The 24,772-nt window shown below is 40.6% G+C and overlaps 1 protein-coding gene across 1 annotated transcript in view; it reads left to right on the forward strand.

Moving 5' to 3' along the window:
* Positions 1-24,772, forward strand: part of LOC117507641 (inositol 1,4,5-trisphosphate receptor type 1-like) — a 535,403-nt gene that overhangs the window by 197,733 nt on the left and 312,898 nt on the right. The window contains exons 30-33 of the mRNA XM_034167459.1: positions 967-1,092; positions 9,909-10,109; positions 21,546-21,797; positions 23,294-23,419. Coding sequence (XP_034023350.1) covers positions 967-1,092; positions 9,909-10,109; positions 21,546-21,797; positions 23,294-23,419 — 705 coding nt within the window. The remainder of the gene's footprint in view (positions 1-966; positions 1,093-9,908; positions 10,110-21,545; positions 21,798-23,293; positions 23,420-24,772) is intronic.

The raw sequence follows: 24,772 nt of genomic DNA on the forward strand, positions 1-24,772 counted from the left end.
CAAACTGGCCTGTGTTGGCTCCTCAGATTGTCATGCCATTCAGTCAATTCTCCACAGGCAGAACTTTATGCACGTGAAACTTTTCAGATTGATAAATCCCAGTAAGCTCTTCAGAGATTCCCATTGAGGAAATTGATGAATGAGATTTAAAAAAACAACAACAAAAAACTTTCCCCATTTTTATGGGCAGAAACAAATCAGAGCAAATACAGAAAAGTCTTCCCAACCTTGTTGCTGGCTGCTTGTGCTCAAATGAGGAGATGTTGCATAATGTACATGAACTGTCCAGCAGGGACTGTGCCCGAGTCTGTGGACAACAAAGGACGTCAACATGACATGATGTCATTTTACTGTCCTCTTTATTCAGATAAAATATTAAAGGCGTACAACCTCTGGGTGATTTTAAATATTTAAGTCATAGGTTTTGGTGGACTTGTGTACCTAGAGAACTCCAACTCTCTCTCTCTTTCTCTCTCTCTCTCTCTTTCTGTCTCTCTGTCTCTCTCATCGAGGAGACACAGTAGAGCTGTTTGAGTGATGAAACATGATTTTGTGCTTTCCGAGGCACCAAACTCTGCTCAGTTTGTCTGTAAATCTGGAAAATATTTCTGCTCAGTGCAGAACTCTGTGGAAATATGACGTCATCTGCTCATTAGCACCCCAACTCCACAGGAGACTGACATATTTGTCAACGGACAAAATATTTAAATACATAACTAATCCTTTTGCTCTGTATGTCATTTGTGTGCACTCGCCACTCAAACATGTCAGTTGTTCAGTGGCACCTGTTAATATAACATCATTTCTCACAGCATGGTAAGTTGAAAACCTTTAGAATATCTGAGAGGTTTGTAAGATGGATTTTCTGATCTTACTGTTGTGATTCTTTCAAGAGACGTGTGCAACAGTTGGCTATTATATGTCATATGACATATAGAAGTATGACACAGACTTTTTCTGTACTAGGAAGAGGATATACGCATGCAGGAGATCATGAAACTTGCTCATGAGTTTCTACAGAATTTTTGTGCGGGGAACCAGCAGAACCAGGCTCTACTCCACAAACATATCAACTTGTTTCTTAATCCAGGGGTAAGTATAGAGATCGATGCCTTCAACTGGTTATACAACCCCAAATCAGAAAAAAAAAATAAAATAAATTGACATAATAAGGTAAGCCAGATGACTGTCAGTGTGGTTGTACCCACCTGTGCTTCTGTACTCTCATGTATAGGTGTATATGTAGGCTGAGGCATCCAATAGTGCAACACTTCACTGAATCCTGCAAAAAGTGCAGTCAGGTTCACCTCAACACTATTGAACCATTGGCATTTTAATCTATAGCAAGTAAAATAAGTATTGGCCACGTCACCATTTTTCTCAGTAAATATATTTCTACTACTGACATGGAATTTGGTAGTAGTCAGATACCAAAATAAAACAGGAAGGCACACTACCGAAGAAAAAGAAATACACCATGATAACAATAAGCACAGGAATGAAACACAATAACACCAGACAACAATGACTACAGGAACACAACAGCAGATAATTAATCAAAGACAGGAAAGGGTGAAACACTCAGGCATGAGGGCTCACAGACAACACCAATAACCGTCACCAGGGGGAGTCAGAGGGCAAAGACCAAAACAGAAAAACCCCAGATACAAAACCAAAGACAGGCACAAGAGGGAGGAAGAGGAACAACCCATAAGGAGTACACATAACAGACACAGAAAGACCCACATTGGACACAGAGAGAAGTGCAGACAGCAGACAGTGAACACAGAGAACCTACAGAAACCAGACAGAGCTAAATACAATCTCACAATCATAACAAAAAAAACAGGACTGACCAACGCGCACCCATAACAGGACCCCCCCGCCCAAACGGCTGACTGTGACAGCCCAAAACAACCCCAAAACCTAATGGAAACAAACACAAAAACAGCCGGCACGGGATGAGAACAGGGACACCACACAAGAAGAAAACAAAAACCCCACAAACCCAAAAACCACAACTCGGGAGGGAGGTGGGAGCCAGAAGGCAGAAATCACCGACAAACAAACTAGGGACACCGGGATGACATGGATTTAATAAAACAGGAGCACACAAATCTAGTGACACAGAAGCACATGGATTCAACACCCTAGGAGTACTCCAAGGGTCAAATGATTGAGTCCAGTGAACACAGAGAACTCACAGAAACCAGGCAGAGCTAAATACAATCCCACAATCACAAAGAAACAAACAGGACTGAACAACGCACACCCATACCAATTTCTGTACTTATTTGTTTTGGTTTCTTTGCCTGTGTGGATTACTTGTGTTGTTACGCCTTGGGGCAACTGTTTGTTGTGATTTGGCGCTATATAAAAAAAAAGTTGATTGATTGATTGATTACCCACATATGGTGAAAATTTCATGTCAATAGCACCTTATTTTAACTGTATATGTAAAAATGTGAACTTTTTGCTTGTAATTTGTCTCGGATGGACTATTTGTCGTATCCTGAATAAAGTATTTTAGTTGAGTTGAAAATGCAAAAGAAAACAAATAAACAAAAACATGCAGTGATCTTTCCATTTATAGTACATCTGGAAAGTATTCACTGCTTCACTTTTTCCACATTTTATGTTACAGCCTTATTACAAAATGGAATAAATTAATTTTTGTCTCTCAAATTGTATTGACAACACCCCATAATGACAACATGAAAAATGTTTTTTGTTTTTTTTTGTTTTTGCAAATTTACTAAAAAAACAAACAAACAAAGAAATCACGTGTGCATAAGTCTTCACACCCTTTGCTCAGTACTTTGTTGATGCACCTTTGGCAGCAATTACAACCCCAAGTCTTCTTGAATTTGATTCCACAAGCTTGGTGCCCAAGTTCAATCTTTGTCTCATCAGACACCAGAGAATTTTGTTTTTCGTGGTCTGAGAGTCCTTAAGGTGCCTTTTGTCAAACTCCAGGTGAGCTGCCATGTGGCTGTTACTAAGGAGTGGCTTCTGTCTGGCCACTCTACCATACAGGCTTGATTGGTGGATTGCTGCAGAGATGGTTGTCCTTCTGGAAGGTTCTCCTCTCTCCACAGAGGAATGCTGGAGCTCTGACAGCGTGACCATTGGGTTCTTGGTCACCTCCCTGACTAAGGCCATTTACCACGATTGCTCAGTTTACATGGGCGGACAGTTCTCGGAAGAGTCCTGGTGGAACTTCTTCCATTTACGGAAAATGGAGGCCACTGTGCTCATTGGGACCTTCAAAGCAGTAGAAATGTTTCTGTACCCTTCCCCAGATTTGTGCCTTGGGACAATCCTGTCTTGCAGGTCTACAGACAATTTATTTGACTTCATGCTTGGTTTGTCCTGTGACATTCACTGTCAACTGTAGGACCTTATATGGGCAACACACAGCCAAGGTATCAAAGGAGTGGAACCAGCACAACTCTGTGAATGTCCTTGAGTGGCCCAGCCAGAGCCCAGACCTTTATCCAGTTCAATATCTCTGGAGAGATCTGAACATGGCTGTGCACCGACGCTCCCCATCCAACTTGATGGAGCTGGAGAGGTGCTGCAAAAAGGAATGGACAAAACTGCCCAAAGGTAGGTGCACCAAGCTTGTGGCATCATATTCAAGACGATTTGAGGCTGTAATTGCTGCCAAAGGTGCATCAATAAACTATTGAGCAAAGGCTGTGGTACAGCAGTATTTATGAAAGGCTGAGTCTTTAAGGGTCAAAGATGAGCAATAAATGTTTGATAAAATTATTGAAATGTTTAAAACAATGTTCTAGAAAAAGATTGGAAGGCGTTTGCATATTGTGTGTGTGTGTCAGCATGTGTGCGTTTGGAGTCCAGAGCGCAGATAGCCCCCTTTTTCACTCTCCAGTCTCCTCTTCCACAGCGGGGCACAAATTCAGCCTGTCAGCTTGTATTTTATGTCTTTCAAACTTGTTTTATGTCACACTCAAACATGGCACTTGATGCTGCAGGGACGTACTCCTGCCTCCCGGCTGGAGACGACTCTATATCTCTTACCGGTACGGCGTACCGCTGCGTTCTGGCTTACTTTCACCCCTTAAAATTATTCAGTAATTTCTGGACCAAGTTGAAAGAAATCTGAAAGCACTGCATTGGAATATGGAGTACGAGTATATCATTCAGAAATTAATCTCACTCCTGTATATTAGTAGTAGAATATACAATGTCAAAGATGGTTGGTGACTGTCATGTCACCCACCAAATTGAGAGGGAAAAAAAACATTTCCATTCTTTGAGTTTGCTCTTACAGAATATCTCAGGATGGAAAACCTGATGTGAAGAAATACCCCGAGGCTAATTAAAAAGGGATGAATTGAGACTTATGAAAGTGAGACTTCTAATTGAATTGCTAAATGAATGGTGCAATATTTCTTATACAACAAAGCATTCAGTCAGTAAACTTGAAGTCACTGCTTTACAGAATACAGTTCAACACAAAAAAGAAATCATTTTCTAACCTTTTTCAGAAATGTTAGTAATTTCCCCACATCATTAGTATTACGTATAATACACACTTATGAAAGCTCACTCCACAATCCTTTGTCAGCTTGTTGCTGCACAAAACAGCATTTTTAGATCACTTTAACCCAAGTTTAAGTCAGCGCATCATCAGTTTCTATTTAATCTAATGCCTGAAGATGCATAATGATGCTAAGCAAGATGGTGGCTGCCTGGCAACAGCCCACAGGCTGTGTCCGCCATCTAGTGTATTAAATAGATATCGATGGGTAAAATAGAGAGAAAAAACAAACAAACAAACAAAAAAACATGAGAATACTCAGAAGGAACACCTGGAAGAAAACAGCTAGAATGGAAGTTGAGTCTTACCACGTGGCAATAGAAAGGAGGAGGGGAGAGCCTTAAAAAGCAGCAGAGTGATGAGGAAGACGTGACATGATTGATCTTGTGGAGGTGTGGCGAATAACAGAGAATAACAGCATGACTTCTTGACCCACAACACAAGATGGTGAAACAGAAAAAAAAACAGCAAAGCAGAGAGAAAAATAATTCAAACCCACTGACCACTTTTTTCAGTAACAAGTCTATCTAGTTAATCTAACACATTAACCTTTCCAAATTTTTAAATAACTTTGTGTTTTCATATAGTTTTTTTAATGGAGTCATACCTTATTTGCATTAGTTCAAAGTTATTTAAACTAATGTATCACTCCATAAAACAAATTACAATTTTTTTAGGAAGTGATATGTTCATTTAAATAACTTTAAGATAACGTATCACTCCATAAAACAGTTTTAATTTCTTTTATGGAGTGATACATTATCTTAAATAACTTTGTGTTTTCATATAGTGTTTTTATGGAGTGATACATTAGTTATGTTAGTTTAAAGTTATTTAAACTAACATATCACTCCATTCAAACAAAGTTATAATTTTTTTTTTATGGAGTGATACCTTAGCTTAAATAACTTTGTTTTCACATAGTGTTTTTTATGGAGTGATACATTAGTTCCGTTAGTTTAAAGTTATTTAAACTAGCGGATCACTCCGTAAAACAAGTTAAAACTTTTTTTAGGAACTGATATGTTAATTTAATAACTTCAAGATAACATATCACTTCATAAAACAGTTAAATTGTCTGCATTTGTGAACAAATAGAAGTAACTGCTGGGATTATTCCAACATCACTATATTTTGAAGCACATTAAACAACCTCTTAGGGACCTCGTAGTACCATATCACCCCAATAGAGCGCTTCGCTCTCAGACTGCAGGCTTACTTGTAGTTCCTAGGGTTTGTAAGAGTAGAATGGGAGGCAGAGCCTTCAGCTTTCAGGCTCCTCTCCTGTGGAACCAGCTCCCAATTCAGATCAGGGAGACCATGCTGCTATAGACTTAGACTGCTGGGGGGTTCCCATAATGCACTGAGTGTTTCTTTCTCTTTTTGCTCTGTATGCACCACTCTGCATTTAATCATTAGTGATTGATCTCTGCTCCCCTCCACAGCATATCTTTTTCCTGGTTCTCTCCCTCAGCCCCAACCAGTCCCAGCAGAAGACTGCCCCTCCCTGAGCCTGGTTCTGCTGGAGGTTTCTTCCTGTTAAAAGGGAGTTTTTCCTTCCCACTGTAGCCAAGTGGTTGCTCACAGGGGGTCGTTTTGACCGTTGGGGTTTTACATCATTATTATATGGCCTTGCCTTACAATATAAAGCGCCTTGGGGCAACTGTTTGTTGTGATTTGGCGCTATATAAAAAAAAAATTGATTGATTGATTGATTGAACCTGACCACTCACTTATGGTGTCATGTTGTTTCATAATTTAGACATCAAAACCACCTCTGGACATGATTTTAACAAGCTTGAATAAACGTCAACATGTTCACCACAGCATGTTTGTGGATCTGGTTACACACGCAAAAACTGAAATTCACACACAGATTTTTTTACACAATTGTGGATGTGGTTACACACACCCAAATTGAAATACACACACAGAATTGTTTTACACATTTGTGGATGTGGTTACACACGCATAGATCAAAATACACATTTGCAAATACTTTTGCTGCAATAATGGCCCCATAGATTTGAGCAAACTTTGGAAGGAGCTCAGAAGGAGCTCTTTTATTGGAAGACTTTGACAGAGGTTTTGTTCTTTCACTGAGAAATGCTGTGCTCTCTCACTCTGGCAGCAGGCAGCAAGTCCATTCAGCACAAACAGCCTGGCTGGATTAGAAAACTCCTCATCCCTACCTGAGAGCAGGGCACAGTATAACAGTGCTGTGATAAGAGTACAACCCCTGGCAAAAATTATGGAATCACCGGCCTCAGAGGATGTTCATTCAGTTGTTTAATTTTGTAGAAAAAAAGCAGATCACAGACATGACACAAAACTAAAGTCATTTCAAATGGCAACTTTCTGGCTTTAAGAAACACTATAAGAAATCAGGAAAAATAATTGTGGCAGTCAGTAACGGTTACTTTTTTAGACCAAGCAGAGGGGAAAAAAAATATGGAATCACTCAATTCTGAGGAATAAATTATGGAATCACCCTGTAAATTTTCATCCCCAAAACTAACACCTGCATCAAATCAGATCTGCTCGTTAGTCTGCATCTAAAAAGGAGTGATCACACCAAGTGGACTGACATGAATCATGGCTCCAACATGAGAGATGTCAATTGAAACAAAGGAGAGGATTATCAAATTCTTAAAAGAGGGTAAATCATCACGCAATGTTGCAAAAGATGTTGGTTGTTCACAGTCAGTTGTGTCTAAACTCTGGACCAAATGCAAACAACATGGGAAGGTTGTTAAAGGCAAACATACTGGTAGACCAAGGAAGACATCAAAGCGTCAAGACAGAAAAATTAAAGCAATATGTCTCAAAAATTGAAAATGCACAACAAAACAAATGAGAAACAAATGGGAGGAAACTGGAGTCATCTGTGACTGAACTGTAAGAAACCGCCTAAAGGAAATGGGATTTACATACAGAAAAGCTAAACGAAAGCCATCATTAACACCTAAACAGAAAAAAACAAGGTTACAATGGGCTAAGGAAAAGCAATCATGGACTGTAGATGACTGGATGAAAGTCATATTCAGTGATGAATCTCAAATCTGCATTGGGCAAGGTGATGATGCTGGAACTTTTGTTTGGTGCTGTTCCAATGAGATTTATAAAGATGACTGCCTGAAGAGAACATGTAAATTTCCACAGTCATTGATGATATGGGGCTGCATGTCAGGTAAAGGCACTGGGGAGATGGCTGTCATTACATCATCAATAAATGCACAACTTTACGTTGATATTTTGGACACTTTTCTTATCCCATCAATTGAAAGGATGTTTGGGGATGATGAAATCATTTTTCAAGATGAAAATGCATCTTGCCATAGAGCAAAAACTGTGAAAACATTCCTTGCAAAAAGACACATAGGGTCAATGTCATGGCCTGCAAATAGTCCGGATCTTAATCCAACTGAAAATCTTGGAAGTTGAAGAAAATGGTCCATGACAAGGCTCCAACCTGCAAAGCTGATCTGGCAACAGCAATCAGAGAAAGTTGGAGCCAGATTGATGAAGAGTACTGTTTGTCACTCATTAAGTCCATGCCTCAGAGACTGCAAGCTGTTATAAAAGCCAGAGGTGGTGCAACAAAATACTAGTGATGTGTTCTTTTGTTTTTCATGATTCCATAATTTTTTCCTCAGAATTGAGTGAGTCCATATTTTTTTCCTCTGCTTGGTCTAAAAAAGTAACCGTTACTGACTGCCACAATTTTTTTTCCTGATTTCTTATAGTGTTTCTTAAAGCCAGAAAGTTGCCATTTGAAATGACTTTGTTTTGTGTCATGTCTGTGATCTGCTTTTTTTCTACAAAATTAAACAACTGAATGAACATCCTCCGAGGCCGGTGATTCCATAATTTTTGCCAGGGGTAATGGGGCAACACCGTTGTTTCATTATCTGTGGAGAACCCTGATGACTTATAATAATAATAATAATAATAATAATTTCAACAATTAAAATGTTCATAAAGAATTTAAATGTTAGAAAAATGTTTGAAAGAATTTAAAAGTTACATGTATAAACAATGTAGGTTAGATATGATAAGTTTTACCGTTACATTGCTGTCAGCAGTTAAATATGAGGTCAAGAAAGATGTCTTTATTTTATTTTTATAAAACAAGTATTTATGTTCATTGACGTCAAGAAAGTGTGACTATAAAGTGAGTATTGGCAAAATTGGTTATCTTAACTAATAAAGTAACTAGTAACCTGTCGTAGTTACTTTTAAAATTGAGTAATCAGTGAAGTAACTAAGTTACTTTTACAAGGAGTAATCAGTAATTGGATTACTTTTTCAAAGTAACTGTGGCAACACTGTTCAAACCCCACACCATTAAGTGACAAGACAAGGAAACAATGAGAAAGGGAATGATGAGAAAGCATACCTTAAAAAAGAAAAAAAAAGAAAAAAACAGAATGGTACACACAAAGAGAAAGCGATGATCTAAGAAAATCAGTGCAGCAATGGAGAGAGAAAGAAGTGTATGATCTGACTAGGAGAAAAAAGAACCACAAACCTAAAGTGTGCAGGACTGTGACACCATCCGGTCAAGAGACAAATTCCACAAATGCCGAAACAAACGAAGCATGAAATATCTTGGGTTCATGTATGTTCTGCAATGAATGGGAGTCATTATAAATGTAAGAATTACTGTGTTGTCACCCCACATTGTCACAATTTTTTCATTTGAGGTTGTAAAGTAATGATCAGTCTCCTCTGCTTGAAAGCCTGAGTTTTCATCCTGCTTTTCAGAAGACTGTGAAAATCACATTGTTGTCACCAGTCAGTGAAATGATCCATTCCGATATCTGTATTGTTCAAACAAGAAGTGTGTTTGACATTCAGTGAATATATTGTTCGGAAATTAAAGTGATACATAATTCAAATTGTGATTTATGCCCAGTTATGCAATGTAATATCCCTTTCATTGAATTCCAACAAATAAACACATCGTGGGACTGTGGTTGTATTTTGATAACAAAAAAAAGCTTAAGTCCATGGGGGGTGGGGGTGGGGGGGTATGTCTATGATGTGCAGCTCTGGTTTGCTGGGTATGAACATTGGTAAAATTGTTGCTTTGCCATTGGACATGACACATCTCCAATGCTCACTGTTGGGATTTCTATTTGTTAATTAATTTCTTCATCTGGAAAGAAGTAGGTTTGAGAGGCATGAGGGATGAAAACTGGAAACAGAGTATTCTAACTGCACAGCAGAAGTTATTTAGAAATACAGGAAATGTGTGCTGCTCTTTCATGAGGACTACTTGCCTTAAAAGTGATGGTTCTGTGTTCTACTGTTCTTTGCTTCTGTCCTGTTCTCTCAGATATTAGAGGCAGTCACCATGCAGCATATCTTTATGAATAATTTCCAACTCTGCAGTGAGATCAGTGAACGCGTGGTCCAGCACTTTGTCCACTGTATTGAAACTCATGGTCGGCACGTCGAGTGTCTCAAGTTCCTGCAGACCATTGTCAAGGCTGAGAACAAGTTCATCAAGAAGTGCCAGGACATAGTCATGGCTGAGGTCAGTATTGTTTTTTTAACTGACAAAAGGAATAAATTTTGTTCACCACAAACAGATTTTCTTTTGTTCCCATGCAAAGCAAATGAAGTAGATAGATAGATAGATAGATAGATAGATAGATAGATAGATAGACAGACAGACAGACAGACAGACAGACAGACAGACAGACAGACAGACAGACAGACAGACAGACAGATAGATAGATAGATAGATAGATAGATAGATAGATAGATAGATAGATAGATAGATAGATAGATAGATAGATAGATAGATAGATGCCTTTACTGTCACTGTACAAGTACAATGAGATGTTGTTTAGAGTAATAAGGAAATGCTAAATATTAAAATATAAAGTAATTCCAGAAAACGAAACCTATGGAGTAGAAAATAATAAGATAAACATGTTCACACACAACATGTCCAGGGAGTAAAGCACTGGATGACAAATATAAAAAAAGTGTAGATAAGTATTACATCTCTTTAAAGACATTTAAAGATATGCAGGTTAGGTGAATTGGAAACTTTAAAACTGTCCAAGTCTCCCTTGCAAAAGAGATCTCAATCTCAATGGGACTAACCTGGTTAAATAAAGGTTAGATTAAAATTAAATCACATTACAGTGCATCCAGAAAGTATTCACAGCGCTTCACATTTTCCACATTTTGCCATAACTGCTGCTGCGAAGGCTAAGTGCCCTGTCCCACTGGGGAGAGGATTAATTGCGCATGAATTGTTTATACAAATTGTGGGCGTTCGTTATCGTCTGCAACAAAAATGGCCAAAAATGACAAATGTCCCAGTATGAATTACGGCTATATTAATAATATATAGTGAATATATGATGAACAATCACGGTTATATAACGCATGTAGTGAGGAAACTGATCCGACACATTGAGATTATCACGACAGTATTACAGGTGTATTATGAATGCATAGCGCACGGCATCTGCATTGTGGTCATAAAAGAAGCGCACTCGGGCCGTCGGCATTACTATTCACACCAACAATACAGGCTCTGGAGCATTTGCTGGACTTGGACAAGTTGATCAAAGAGTGTTGTCATGCGAGGGTTAACTGTTTATGAGTTTGGGGAGCGGGAGGGGGGAAGCCCCTTGGGGTGTGAGACGGTGTTTTTAATTTTTTTTTTGACTGAGTTGTGGCTAAACAGCAACTCTTCCTTTTGTTGGTGTTAAAAGTCCTGGATTGCAGCAGCTACGTCTTTGTGGATTTACACAGCCGGACCGGCACTGACTGGCAGGTATAATACATATAATACCACATATAATACTTTCCACATATAATATTTTGGGTTTACGTGACGTGTTTGTTATGCATTCACAGATTGTCCGCAAATCAGCTGCAAAGCAGATGCAATAAAAACGCTTTATTTGTGGCCAATTTATATGCATTCGCTACAACATATTTTAGTTTGTGATGTGGACATGATAGGCACGATATATATCTGTTTTACACACTGTCCCAGTCCGCTGCCAGTCCGCAAATCCCCGTCAGTTGCGGATATCAGCGGTTAACAGCAGATATACAGCGCATAGAGTGAGTATGTATTGTGTATGAATTGAGTATATATGGAGTATGTAAGGCGGATGTCATCTGCATTCAGATTTTTGAACAGCTCAAAAATCCTGGCTGCGGACATGCGTGCCTCTGCGGATGATCACGAGTGTGTTTGGATGACGGCCGACTCATACAGGGATGTTACATGGATATTGCGGATGTTTGGTGAATATGGGCCAATTTTGTGCGCAATCCATACGCAAATCCTCCTAAACGCCAGTGGGACAGGGCCCTAAGCCACAGAGTCTGGAACAACTCTAGCCACACTGAGAAGACAAAACTGCACATCTACCAGACCTGCGTGCTCAGCACACTCCTGTACGGTAGCGAGGCATGGACCGCGAGACATGAGAAAAAGCTCAACAGCTACCATCTGAGGTGTCTTAGAGGAATCCTGCACATCGGATGGCAGGACAAGGTGCCCAACACAGGTCTTGGAATGCACCAACATGAGCAGCATGTTCACCATTCTTGGCAAAAGGCACCTTCGTTGGCTCGGGTACATCAAGAGAATGGATACGGGCCGCATTCCTAAAGATCTACTGTACGGTGAGCTGGCAGAGGGCACTCATTTGGCTGGTTGACACACCTGCGCTTCAAGGATGTCTGCAAGAAGGACAGGTCCTCTGACACGCCGAAACGGACGCGTTCTTTGTCTCGCTCGAACAGCGAATCGGTCGTGACTCACAAAGCCTCCGCGCAGCTTTCCACGACAAAATCGCTTGTTAAAAGTGAAATCTGCCGGAAAATGGTTGATCTCCAGCTCTTGTGATAACCAGAGAAAGTGCGCACGACAGTCCCAGCTCCACACAGCCATCCGTTTAGAAATAATCCGGTGGTTCGTGCTTGTCGTCGCGGCTCGGAGCGCGGTGCGCCGAGCGCCATTGTGGGCCGTCCTTAAAGCTGTAGTTACAGTCCTTATTCTCTCCCTCAGCCCCAACCAGTCCCAGCAGAAGACTGCCCCTCCCTGAGCCTGGTTCTGCTGGAGGTTTCTTCCTGTTAAAAGGGAGTTTTTCCTTCCCACTGTTGCCAAGTGCTTGCTCACAGGGGGTCGTTTTGACTGTTGGGGGTTTTCTGTAATTATCGTATGGCTTTGCCTTACAATATGAAGCGCCTTGGGGCAACTGTTTGTTGTGATTTGGCGCTATATATAAAAATTGATTGATTGATTGATTGATTGATTGAAGCCCGTAAACTTTTCACCGAAAGCCAGATAAATTTTTCGAATGGTTTCCAGGTGCCAGTCTCTAACAGCTTCTGAAAAAATTCTGATGGAAAAAACCCCAAATCATTCTGCCATTTCCAGACAATGAAAATCCGACGATGGGGCGGGACCACTCCTTCCACAAGGCGTGCTCACAGGCGAATGACGTCACCGGAAGGCGTGGAAAAACTCACGCATGCGCACGAGGTTTCAAGCTTGTCTGACGTGAAAATGCATGAATCAAATCCATATAGTTTAAAAAAAATTAAAAGGTACGATACTTTATGGACAGACCTCGTACGTAAGTATTCACAGCCCTTTCTATGAAGCTCAGAATTGAGCTCAGGTTCATCCTGTTTCCAGTGATCATCCTTGACATGTTTCCACGGCTTAACTGGAGTCCACCTGGGGTACATTCAGTTGATTGGACATGATTTGGAAAGGCACACACCTGTCTACATATAAGGTCCCACAGTTGACAGTACATGTCAGAGCACAAACCAAGTATGAAGTCAAAGGAATTTTCTGTAGACCTCCGAGACAGGATTGTCTTGAGGCACAAATCTGGGGAAGGGTACAATGACATTGCTGCTTTGAAAGTCCCAATGAACACAGTGGCCTCCATTATCCGTAAATGGTAGAAGATTTGATCCACCAGGACTCTTCCTGAGAGCTGGCCGTCCATCTAAATTGAGCGATCGGGGAGAAGGACCTTAGTCAGGGAGGTGACCAAGAACCTGATGGTCACTCTGTTAGAGCTCCAGCATTCACATTAACGTGTTGGTTTACATAATGAATGACTGAACCAATCAGTGTTTAGCAGAGGCACTTTTACCCAGAATCCTTTGCGATCTGTCTGTTTGTTACAAAACCTCAGAATTAGTGCATTATTCAACATTAAAAGATATATGTTATATTTTAACTTTGTACAAATGACAGAATTGACATTAATCAAAAACCCAGACAGAGCTTTAATTCATTTGAAAGCTTGTCTCTTATTCTTGTCCATCCAAATTGGAAGTCCCAAAAACCAGTTTTATTTGTTGTTATCTATCGTCCTCCTGGTCGTTACTGTGAGTTTCTCTGTGAATTTTCGGACCTTTTGTCTGACTTAGTGCTTAGCTCAGATAAGATAATTATAGTGGGCGATTTTAACATCCACACATGCTGAGAATGACAGCCTCAACACTGCATTTAATCTATTGTTAGACTTGATTGGCTTTGCTAAAAATGTAAATGAGTCCACCCACCACTTTAATCATACCTTAGAGCTTGTTCTGACATATGGTATGAAAATTGAAGACTTAACAGTATTCCCTGAAAACCCCCTTCTGTCTGATCAGTTACATTTACTCTGATGGACTACCCAGTAGTGGGAATTAGCTTCATTACAGTAGACGTCTTTCAGAAAGCGCTGTAAATAGGTTTAAGGATATGATTCCTTCTTTATGTTCTCCAATGCCATATACCAACACAGGGCAGAGTAGCTACCTAAACTCTGTGAGTGAGATAGATTATATCGTCAATAGTTTTATATCCTCATTGAGGACAACTTTGGATGCTGTAGCTCCTCTGAAAAAGAGAGCCTTAAATCAGAAGTGCCTGACTCCGTGGTATAACTCGCAGCTTAAAGCAGATAACCCGTAAGTTGGAGCGGAAATGGCGTCTCACTAATTTAGAAGATCTTCACTTAGCCTGGAAAAAGAGTCTGTTGCTCTATAAAAAAGCCCTCCGTAAAGCTAGGACATCTTACTACTCATCACTAATTGAAGAAAATAAGAACAACCCCAGGTTTCTTTTCAGCACTGTAGCCAGGCTGACAAAGAGTCAGAGCTCTGTTGAGCCGAGTATTCCTTTAACTGTAACTAGTAATGACTTCATGACTTTCTTTGCTAATAAAATTTTAACTATTAGAGAAAAATTACTCATAACCATCCCAAAGACATATCATTCTCTTTGGCTGCTTTCAGTGATGCCGGTATTTGGTTAGACTCTTTCTCTCCTAATGGTTCTGTCTGAGTTATTTTCATTAGTTACTTCCTCCAAACCATCAACATGTCTATTAGACCCCATTCCTACCAGGCTGCTCAAGGAAGCCCTACCATTAATTAATGCTTCGATCTTAAATATGATCAATCTGTCTTTATTAGTTGGCTATGTACCACAGGCTTTTAAGGTGGCAGTAATTAAACCATTACTTAAAAAGCCATCACTTGACCCAGCTATCTTAGCTAATTATAGGCCAATCTCCAACCTTCCTTTTCTCTCAGAAATTCTTGAAAGGGTAGTTGTAAAACAGCTAACTGATCATCTGCTGAGGAATGGTCTATTTGAAGAGTTTCAGTCAGGGTTTAGAATTCATCATAGTACAGAAACAGCATTAGGTGAAGGTTACAAATGATCTTCTTATGGCCTCAGACAGTGGACTCATCTCTGTGCTTGTTCTGTTAGACCTTAGTGCTGCTTTTGATACTGTTGACCATAAAATTTTATTACAGAGATTAGAGCATGCCATAGGTATTAAAGGCACTGCGCTGTGGTGGTTTGAATCATATTTATCTAATAGATTACAATTTGTTCATGTAAATGGGGAATCTTCTTCACAGACTAAGGTTAATTATGGAGTTCCACAAGGTTCTGTGCTAGGACCAATTTTATTCACTTTATACATGCTTCCCTTAGGCAGTATTATTAGACAGCATTGCTTAAATTTTCATTGTTACGCAGATGATACTCAGCTTTATCTATCCATGAAGCCAGAGGACACACACCAATTAGCTAAACTGCAGGATTGTCTTACAGACATAAAGACATGGATGACCTCTAATTTCCTGCTTTTAAACTCAGATAAAACTGAAGTTATTGTACTTGGCCCCACAAATCTTAGAAACATGGTGTCTAACCAGATCCTTACTCTGGATGGCATTACCCTGACCTCTAGTAATACTGTGAGAAATCTTGGAGTCATTTTTGATCAGGATATGTCATTCAATGCGCATATTAAACAAATATGTAGGACTGCTTTTTTGCATTTGCGCAATATCTCTAAAATTAGAAAGGTCTTGTCTCAGAGTGATGCTGAAAAACTAATTCATGCATTTATTTCCTCTAGGCTGGACTATTGTAATTAATTATTATTATGTTGTCCTAAAAGTTCCCTGAAAAGCCTTCAGTTAATTCAAAATGCTGCAGCTAGAGTACTGACAGGGACTAGAAGGAGAGAGCATATCTCACCCATATTGGCCTCTCTTCACTGGCTTCCTGTTAATTCTAGAATAGAATTTAAAATTCTTCTTCTTACTTATAAGGTTTTGAATAATCATGTCCCATCTTATCTTAGGGACCTCATAGTACCATATCACCCCAATAGAGCGCTTCGCTCTCAGACTGCAGGCTTACTTATAGTTCCTAGGGTTTGTAAGAGTAGAATGGGAGGCAGAGCCTTCAGCTTTCAGGCTCCTCTCCTGTGGAACCAGCTCCCAATTCAGATCAGGGAGACAGACACCCTCTCTACTTTTAAGATTAGGCTTAAAACTTTCCTTTTTGCTAAAGCTTATAGTTAGGGCTGGATCAGGTGACCCTGAAGCCATTCCCTTAGTTATGCTGCTATAGACTTAGACTGCTGGGGGGTTCCCATAATGCACTGAGTGTTTCTTTCTCTTTTTGCTCTGTATGCACCACTCTGCATTTAATCATTAGTGATTGATCTCTGCTCCCCTCCACAGCATGTCTTTTTCCTGGTTCTCTCCCTCAGCCCCAACCAGTCCCAGCAGAAGACTGCCCCTCCCTGAGCCTAGTTCTGCTGGAGGTTTCTTCCTGTTAAAAGGGAGTTTTTCCTTCCCACTGTTGCCAAGTGCTTGCTCACAGGGGGTCGTTTTGACTGTTGGGGGTTTTCTGTAATTATCGTATGGCTTTGCCTTACAATATGAAGCGCCTTGGGGCAACTGTTTGTTGTGATTTGGCGCTATATAAATGAAATTGATTTGATTTGATTTGATTTAATGGAGTTATTCAATCGGTATTAATGTTATTTATAAATCAAAACCATAACTCAGCATGACTTTATTTTTCAAGACCTCCGCCTGACTGGAGCATTGTAATTGACAGAGAGCTGGCCTTATGGCTGCTCTCGGGGAGCCTCTGTGCTGGGAGTGCTGTAGTAAACAAGAGCTTCCAGCAGGGGCAGAATGTTGAAAGAAAAAAGTGTGGTCTCATTGTTTCGGTCTGTTGTTACTTTTAATATTACTAGAAGCTATTAAATTTGTTTTACTAGTAGTTGTAAATGTGCCAGAGATAATATTGTAATTTATCTGTTATCGGTTATCTGTAACTTCCGATACGTTTTTGGGGGGTTTATTGTTTTATCTTTATCAAAGATAACTTTTCAGTTATCTGATTATCTGTTATCGAAGTTACTTTTTTAGTTATCTGTGCCCACCATGTTCTACAGCAATCCAAAAATAAGGCCTGTATGGTAGAGTGGCCAGATGGAAGCAACTTCTCAGTAAAAGGCACATGGCGGCCCAGCTGGAGTTTGCCAAAAGGCACCTGAAGGACTCTCAGACCACAAGAAACAAAATTCTCTGGTCTGATGAGACAAAGATTGAACTTGGGGCTTCGGCAGTTTATGTACACTCAACAAAAATATAAATGCAACACTTTTGGTTTTGCTCCCATTTTGTATGAGATGAACTCAAAGATCTAAAACTTTTTCCACATACACAATATCACCATTTCCCTCAAATATTGTTCACAAACCAGTCTAAATCTGTAATAGTGAGCACTTCTCCTTTGCTGAGATAATCCATCCCACCTCACAGGTGTGCCATATCAAGATGCTGACTAGACACCATGATTAGTGCACAGGTGTGCCTTAGACTGCCCACAATAAAAGGCCACTCTGAAAGGTGCAGTTTTATCACACAGCACAATGCCACAGATGTCGCCAGATTTGAGGGAGCGTGCAATTGGCATGCTGACAGCAGGAATGTCAACCAGAGCTGTTGCTCGTGTATTGAATGTTCATTTCTCTACCATAAGCCGTCTCCAAAGGCGTTTCAGAGAATTTGGCAGTACATCCAACCAGCCTCACAATCACAGACCACGTGTAACCACACCAACCCAGGACCTCCACATCCAGCATGTTCACCTCCAAGATCGTCTGAGACCAGCCACTCGGACAGCTGCTGAAACAATCGGTTTGCATAACCAAAGAATTTCTGCACAAACTGTCAGAGTCCGTCTCAGGGAAGCTCATCTGCATGCTCGTCGTCCTCATCGGGCTCTCGACCTGACTCCAGTTCGTCATCGTAACCAACTTGAGTGGGCAAATGCTCACATTCACTGGCATTTGGCACGTTGGAGAGGTGTTCTCTTCACAGATGAATCCCGGTTCACACTGTTCAGGGCAGATGGCAGACAGCGTGTGTGGCGTCGTGTGGGTGAGCGGTTTTCTGATGTCAATGTTGTGGATCGAGTGGCCCATGGTGGCAGTGGGGTTATGGTATGGGCAGGTGTCTGTTATGGACGAGGAACACAGGTGCTTTTTATTGATGGCATTTTGAATGCACAGAGATACTGTGATGAGATCCTGAGACCCATTGTTGTGCCATACATCCAAGAACATCACCTCATGTTGCAGCAGGATAATGCACGGCCCCATGTTGCAAGGATCTGTACACAATTCTTGGAAGCTGAAAATGTCCCAGTTCTTGCATGGCCGGCATACTCACCGGACATGTCACCCATTGAGCATGTTTGGGATGCTCTGGACCGGCATATACGACAGCGTGTACCAGTTCCTGCCAATATCCAGCAACTTCGCACAGCCATTGAAGAGGAATGGACCAACATTCAACAGGCCACAATTGACAACCTGATCAACTCTATGCGAAGGAGATGTGTTGCACTGCATGAGGCAAATGGTGGTCACACCAGATACTGACTGCTATCCCCCCCCCAATAAAACAAAACTGCACCTTTCAGAGTGGCCTTTTATTGTGGGCAGTCTAAGGCACACCTGTGCACTAATCATAGTGTCTAATCAGCATCTTGGTATAGCACACCTGTGAGGTGGGATGGATTATCTCAGCAAAGGAGAAATGCTCCCTATCACAGATTTAGACTGGTTTGTGAACAATATTTGAGGGAAATGGTGATTTGTGTATGTGGAAAAAGTTTTAGATGTTTGAGTTCATCTCATACAAAATGGGAGCAAAACCAAAAGTGTTGCATTTATATTTTTGTTGAGTGTAAGTCGCTTTTCTGTTTCACGGACAATAAAGTCTTATGTTATCTTATCTTTGGTGTAAATGCCAGGGGTCATGTTTGGAGGAAACCAGGCACCATCCCTACAGTGAAGCATGTAGTGGCAGCATCATGCTGTGGAGATGTTTTTCAGCAGCAGGAACTGGGAGACTAGTCAGGATTGAGGGAAATGTACAGAGTGATCCTGGATGAAAACCTGTTCCAGATCTCAGACTGGGGCGAAGGTTCATCTTTCAGCAGGACAGTGACCCTAAGCACAGCCAAGATTTCAAAGGAGTGGATTCTGGAGCACTCTGTGAATGTCCTTGAGAAGCCCAGCCAGAGCCCAGACCTGAGTCTGATTGAACATTTCTAAAGAAATCTGACAATAGCTGTGTACCAATGCTCCCCATCCAACTTGATGGAGCTGGAGAGGTGTTGCAAAGAGAAATGGACAAAGCCCAAAGATCACCAAGCTTCTGGCATCATATTCAAAAAGATTTGAGGATGTAATTGCTGCCAAAGGTGCATCAACAAAGTGTTGAGCAAAGGCTGTGAATACTGATGTACATGTGATTTCTTAGGGTTTTTTTTATTATTATTTTTAGTAAATTTGCAAAACATTTAAAAATAAAAACAAAAATCAACTTTCATGTTGTCATTATGGGGTATTGTGAGTAGAATTTTGAGGGACAAAAATTAATATACTCCATTTTGCTGTGAATACTTTCTGGATGCACTCTATGTGCACACAATCTAATTTATTCACACAAACTGAGTTCCTACATTTGATTACATTTGACTGCAGGATTGTCTTACAGACATAAAGACATGGATGACCTCTAATTTCCTGCTTTTAAATTCAGATAAAACTGAAGTTATTGTACTTGGCCCCACAAATCTTAGAAACATGGTGTCTAACCAGATCCTTACTCTGGATGGCAATACCCTGACCTCCAGTAATACTGTGAAAAATCTTGGAGTCATTTTTGATCAGGATATGGCCTTCAATGCGCATATTAAACAAATATGTAGGACTGCTTTTTGCATTTGCGCAATATCTCTAAAATTAGAAAGGTCTTGTCTCAGAGTGATGCTGAAAAACTAATTCATGCATTTATTTCCTCTAGGCTGGACTATTGTAATTCATTATTATCATGTTGTCCTAAAAGTTCCCTGAAAAGCCTTCAGTTAATTCAAAATGCTGCAGCTAGAGTACTGACGGGGACTGGAAGGAGAGAGCATATCTCACCCATGTTGGCTTCTCTTCATTGGCTCCCTGTTAATTCCAGAATAGAATTTAAAATTCTTCTTCTTACTTATAAGGTTTTGAATAATCAGGTCCCATCTTATCTTAGGGACCTCATAGTACCATATCACCCCAATAGAGCACTTCGCTCTCAGACTGCAGGCTTACTTGTAGTTCCTAGGGTTTTTAAGAGTAGAATGGGAGGCAGAGCCTTCAGCTTTCAGGCTCCTCTCCTGTGGAACCAGCTCCCAATTCAGATCAGGGAGACAGACACCCTCTCTACTTTTAAGATTAGGCTTAAAACTTTCCTTTTTGCTAAAGCTTATAGTTAGGGCTGGATCAGGTGACCCTGAACCATCCCTTAGTTATGCTGCTATAGACGTAGACTGCTGGGGGGTTCCCATGATGCACTGAGTGTTTCTTTCTCTTTTTGCTCTGTATGCACCACTCTGCATTTAATCATTAGTGATTGATCTCTGCTGTCTTCCACAGCATGTCTTTTTCCTGATTCTTTCCCCTCAGCCCCAACCAGTCCCAGCAGAAGACTGCCCCTCCCTGAGCCTGGTTCTGCTGGAGGTTTCTTCCTGTTAAAAGGGAGTTGTTCCTTCCCACTGTTGCCAAGTGCTTGCTCACAGGGGGTCATTTTGACCGTTGGAGTTTTTCTGTAATTATTGTATGGCTTTTGCCTTACAATATAAAGCGCCTTGGGGCAACTGTTTGTTGTGATTTGGCGCTATATAAATAAAATTGATTTTATTTGATTAGAGAAGATCCAAAATAAATTCAAACTTATGCAGCCAGTTTTTGTTTTTTTAAAGCCTTTATTGATGGATTTTGTACAAACATTCCACCCTGGCAAAAAAACAGTTCACAGACATCATTAAAAGCCCAAAATTACCATGACATTCAGGCCTGTGAGAAGTGTATGTAAACCTCCGACCACAGCTGCAGATGTCATTCTACAGGTCTTCTTAATGTATGCTCAAACATGTTAATTGTTCAGTTGCACTTGTTAATATGACATAATTTCACACAGCATGGTAAGTTGAAAATCTCAGAATATCTGAGACGTTTGTAAGACGGACTTTCTGATCTTCTTTCAAAAGACGTGCAAATATTTTGGTCTTGACTTTTTCTTTTTCTTTTGTGTCTCTGTTCAGTTGGTGAACTCAGGCGAAGATGTCCTGGTCTTCTACAATGACCGTGCATCTTTCCAGACTCTCGTTCAGATGATGCGTTCAGAACGGGATCGCATGGATGTAAACAGCCCTCTAATGTACCACATCCACCTCGTTGAATTGCTAGCTGTCTGTACTGAAGGCAAGAATGTCTACACAGAGATCAAGTGCAACTCCCTACTGCCTCTGGATGATATTGTGAGGGTTGTTACCCATGAAGACTGCATCCCAGAGGTACAACATGTTATTTTCTTATTTATTTATGGATTTATTTTTGCTGTTGCTATTATGTTTTATATTGAACAGCAACTCTACTCAAGTGGCTTGACAGTTTTTCCTCTCAGCAAGGAATGTGGAACAATATTTGAGGACGTATCTGCTCAAGTGTTTGCCATGTTAATTAGCAGGGTACCTGGGTGATGTCCAAGTGTGAGATGTCGTAGACGTTTGTGATTGCGTCACATTTCACAGTATGGTTGCTTGGGAACCCCTCATCCTATTCTGCTTTGATATATACACACACAGACTAAGTATTTGGACATTTCTCCATCTCACACTGCTTATTAGGTGAATGGTTGGTAGGCAACCCATGCTTTAATATGCTTTACTTAAAGGGTATGTCTCCCTCCAGTCAGCACTATCTTTTAAAAAATTATATACCAGTTTACATAGCATCTATGTTATAATAATGGCCTCTGTGCGCGTGTGTGTTCAGTCACACAGAAACCAGGGAGAGCTGACATTTGCTGTTTGGTATGCTTATGTATTTTGGGTCAACGATGAACGCTGCGAAAACAGAATATTGATAGGACAAATATTCTTAGAGAAATTAGCAATTTTAGGTAACTAGGAAACAATGGATGTCGTGCTGCAATGCACCATGGGAGTTTGGGGTTTTAAATGTTTTAACAGTGTTGTTAGTAGGGCTGAAACGATTAGTCGAGTAACTCGAGTAATTTGATTACAAAAAATGTTTGAGGCAAATTCTGTGCCTCAAAGGTTCATTTAACGTTGTAGTACATATGCCAGGCCTGTGTGTGGTGCTGTAACATACCCAGAAAAAACAGAAGATTAGAGCATGCGCTCAGGCTGTGCAAAGGCTATCAATTTCGCACCAAAAGCTACCACTTTCCAACGTGACACACAGAGTAAAATAAAGCCTTTTAAGAGGAAGAGTGTCCACGCTGACCATCTGAAATAGACTGACTGCACATTTAAAGCGAAGCAGTGTGTTTGCCAATTTTTAAAAAACACATGGTCCGCAGTACGTGGGGAGTGACTATTCAACCGGCAGCCTGCTGCTGTCTCTCACTGCCCAGTGTGAGAGGCTCAGCACTCCACTCACACCGGGTGTGTGTATGTATATATACATAAATGAGATTTTTTTAAATTGTCATTTAAAAATTGATATGTGTAATAGCTCAAAGGTTCACATTCCTTTTCTTGCCACAGCATACTTTATCATTAAAATATTCTCTCTCTTCACATGACATAGATATGACAGCTGCCTGTCTCTTTCCACTTTCTTTGTTAGTGTGTGCTTGAGGTTGTTTAACCGCTGTTTCTGGACACGAGTAAATGCAGACAGCTTCATTGTCTTCTTTTAGAATTTGTAGTCCCCCAAAAACGTTGTAACTAGAGCACAGCAGCCCATACTTTGGTTATGATGCTGACCATCTCTCCATATCCGTGTGGTATTCAAGTTTCACTACTTCTCTGCATTTGAACAGGTGAAGATTGCCTATATCAACTTCTTGAACCACTGCTATGTGGACACAGAGGTGGAGATGAAGGAGATTTATACATCCAATCATATGTGGAAGTTGTTTGAGAATTTCCTGGTGGATATTTGCAGGGTAAGTAAGAATTGAATGAACAGGTGAAAATGCCGCATCTTGAATATGCAGTCTGTATAGTTGAATTACCCCCATTTTAAATGGGATTGTAGTGGAAAATATCTTTTTCTTTCTTTTGTTAATGTTAATGTTAATATCAACAGAAAATGTCTCCATCAACATTTGGCTTCAAACTTGGGGCTTATTGCCTTGCTAGAAAGCAAGTCAAGCAGAACATCTTTAGAAAAGTACTTGTAAATTTCTTGGCACACTCAGGTAATGTACAGTTGTGCTCCAAAGTTTACATACCCTGGGGGAATTTTAGTTTTTTGGCCATTTTTCAGAGAATATGAATGACAAAAAAAAAAAAAACTTTTTTTCACTCACGGTTAGTGGCTGGGTGTAGCCATTTATTGTCAAACAACCAGGTTTACTCTTTTTAAATCATAATGACAACACAAACTACCCAAATTACCCTGATCAAAAATTTACATACCCCTGTTCTTAATACTGTGAGAAAACGCATGATTGTCTGGTAAAAAAAGAGAGAAGAAATGTGGATTAAACCCAGTGGTGGCTGGTGGTAAAAAATTTTAATAGGGGCACACCTTTGGAGGAAACAAAATTAAAAAGCACTTCATACGGGAGCGGCAAAAGAACAAACTAAAGACAAATTGAAATCACAACACAACCTACTTTATTGCTGCTCGTCAGCTCCGTCACCAGTTTCTTTTCCGTTGACGGCATATCCAGTGCATTCAACCTGTCCTGGTTCATGGTGTTTCTGACAAAGGTTTTGATTCTTTTGAAGTTGGAGAAGCAGCTCTCAGCTTCTGCAGTGATCATGGGTGTGATAATGAGGATCTTTAGTGGAGAAACAGTCTCTGAAAAGACCTCTCCAAGATTATTTTCCATGAACAGCTGGAAAAGGTCCACAGCAGCACAGCAGGCCTTGAACTCCTCCTTGCTGTTGATAATACTGAGCTCTGTCTTCAGCTTGCTTCCACTGAGCATCGGGTCAGCCTTCAAGGTGCTGCTGAGGGCATCTTCAGGAAACGTGATGTGGTCCTGTGTAAACTGTTGTGTGGGCCGCCCGAAGAGGAGGTACTGCTGGCCCACCACCAGAGGGCGCCCTGCCTGAAGTGCGGGCTTCAGGCACAAGAGGGCGCAGCCGCCTCACGGGAGCAGCTGGGAGTGACAGCTGTCTCTCATCACCACCTGACAAGCTGTCACTCATCACCACATCATCATAAAAGCCGGACAGCAACTCCACCTCCTTGCCGAGATATCTTCAAACCAAGAAGGTAAATTCTCAGCCGTTGTTGTGCTGACGCACGTTACTTGTTTTCGTGTGTGTTGAACTGTTTGCAGGTG

The sequence above is a fragment of the Thalassophryne amazonica genome, chromosome 3 (assembly GCF_902500255.1).
Source record: "Thalassophryne amazonica chromosome 3, fThaAma1.1, whole genome shotgun sequence".
NCBI lineage: Eukaryota > Metazoa > Chordata > Actinopteri > Batrachoidiformes > Batrachoididae > Thalassophryne > Thalassophryne amazonica.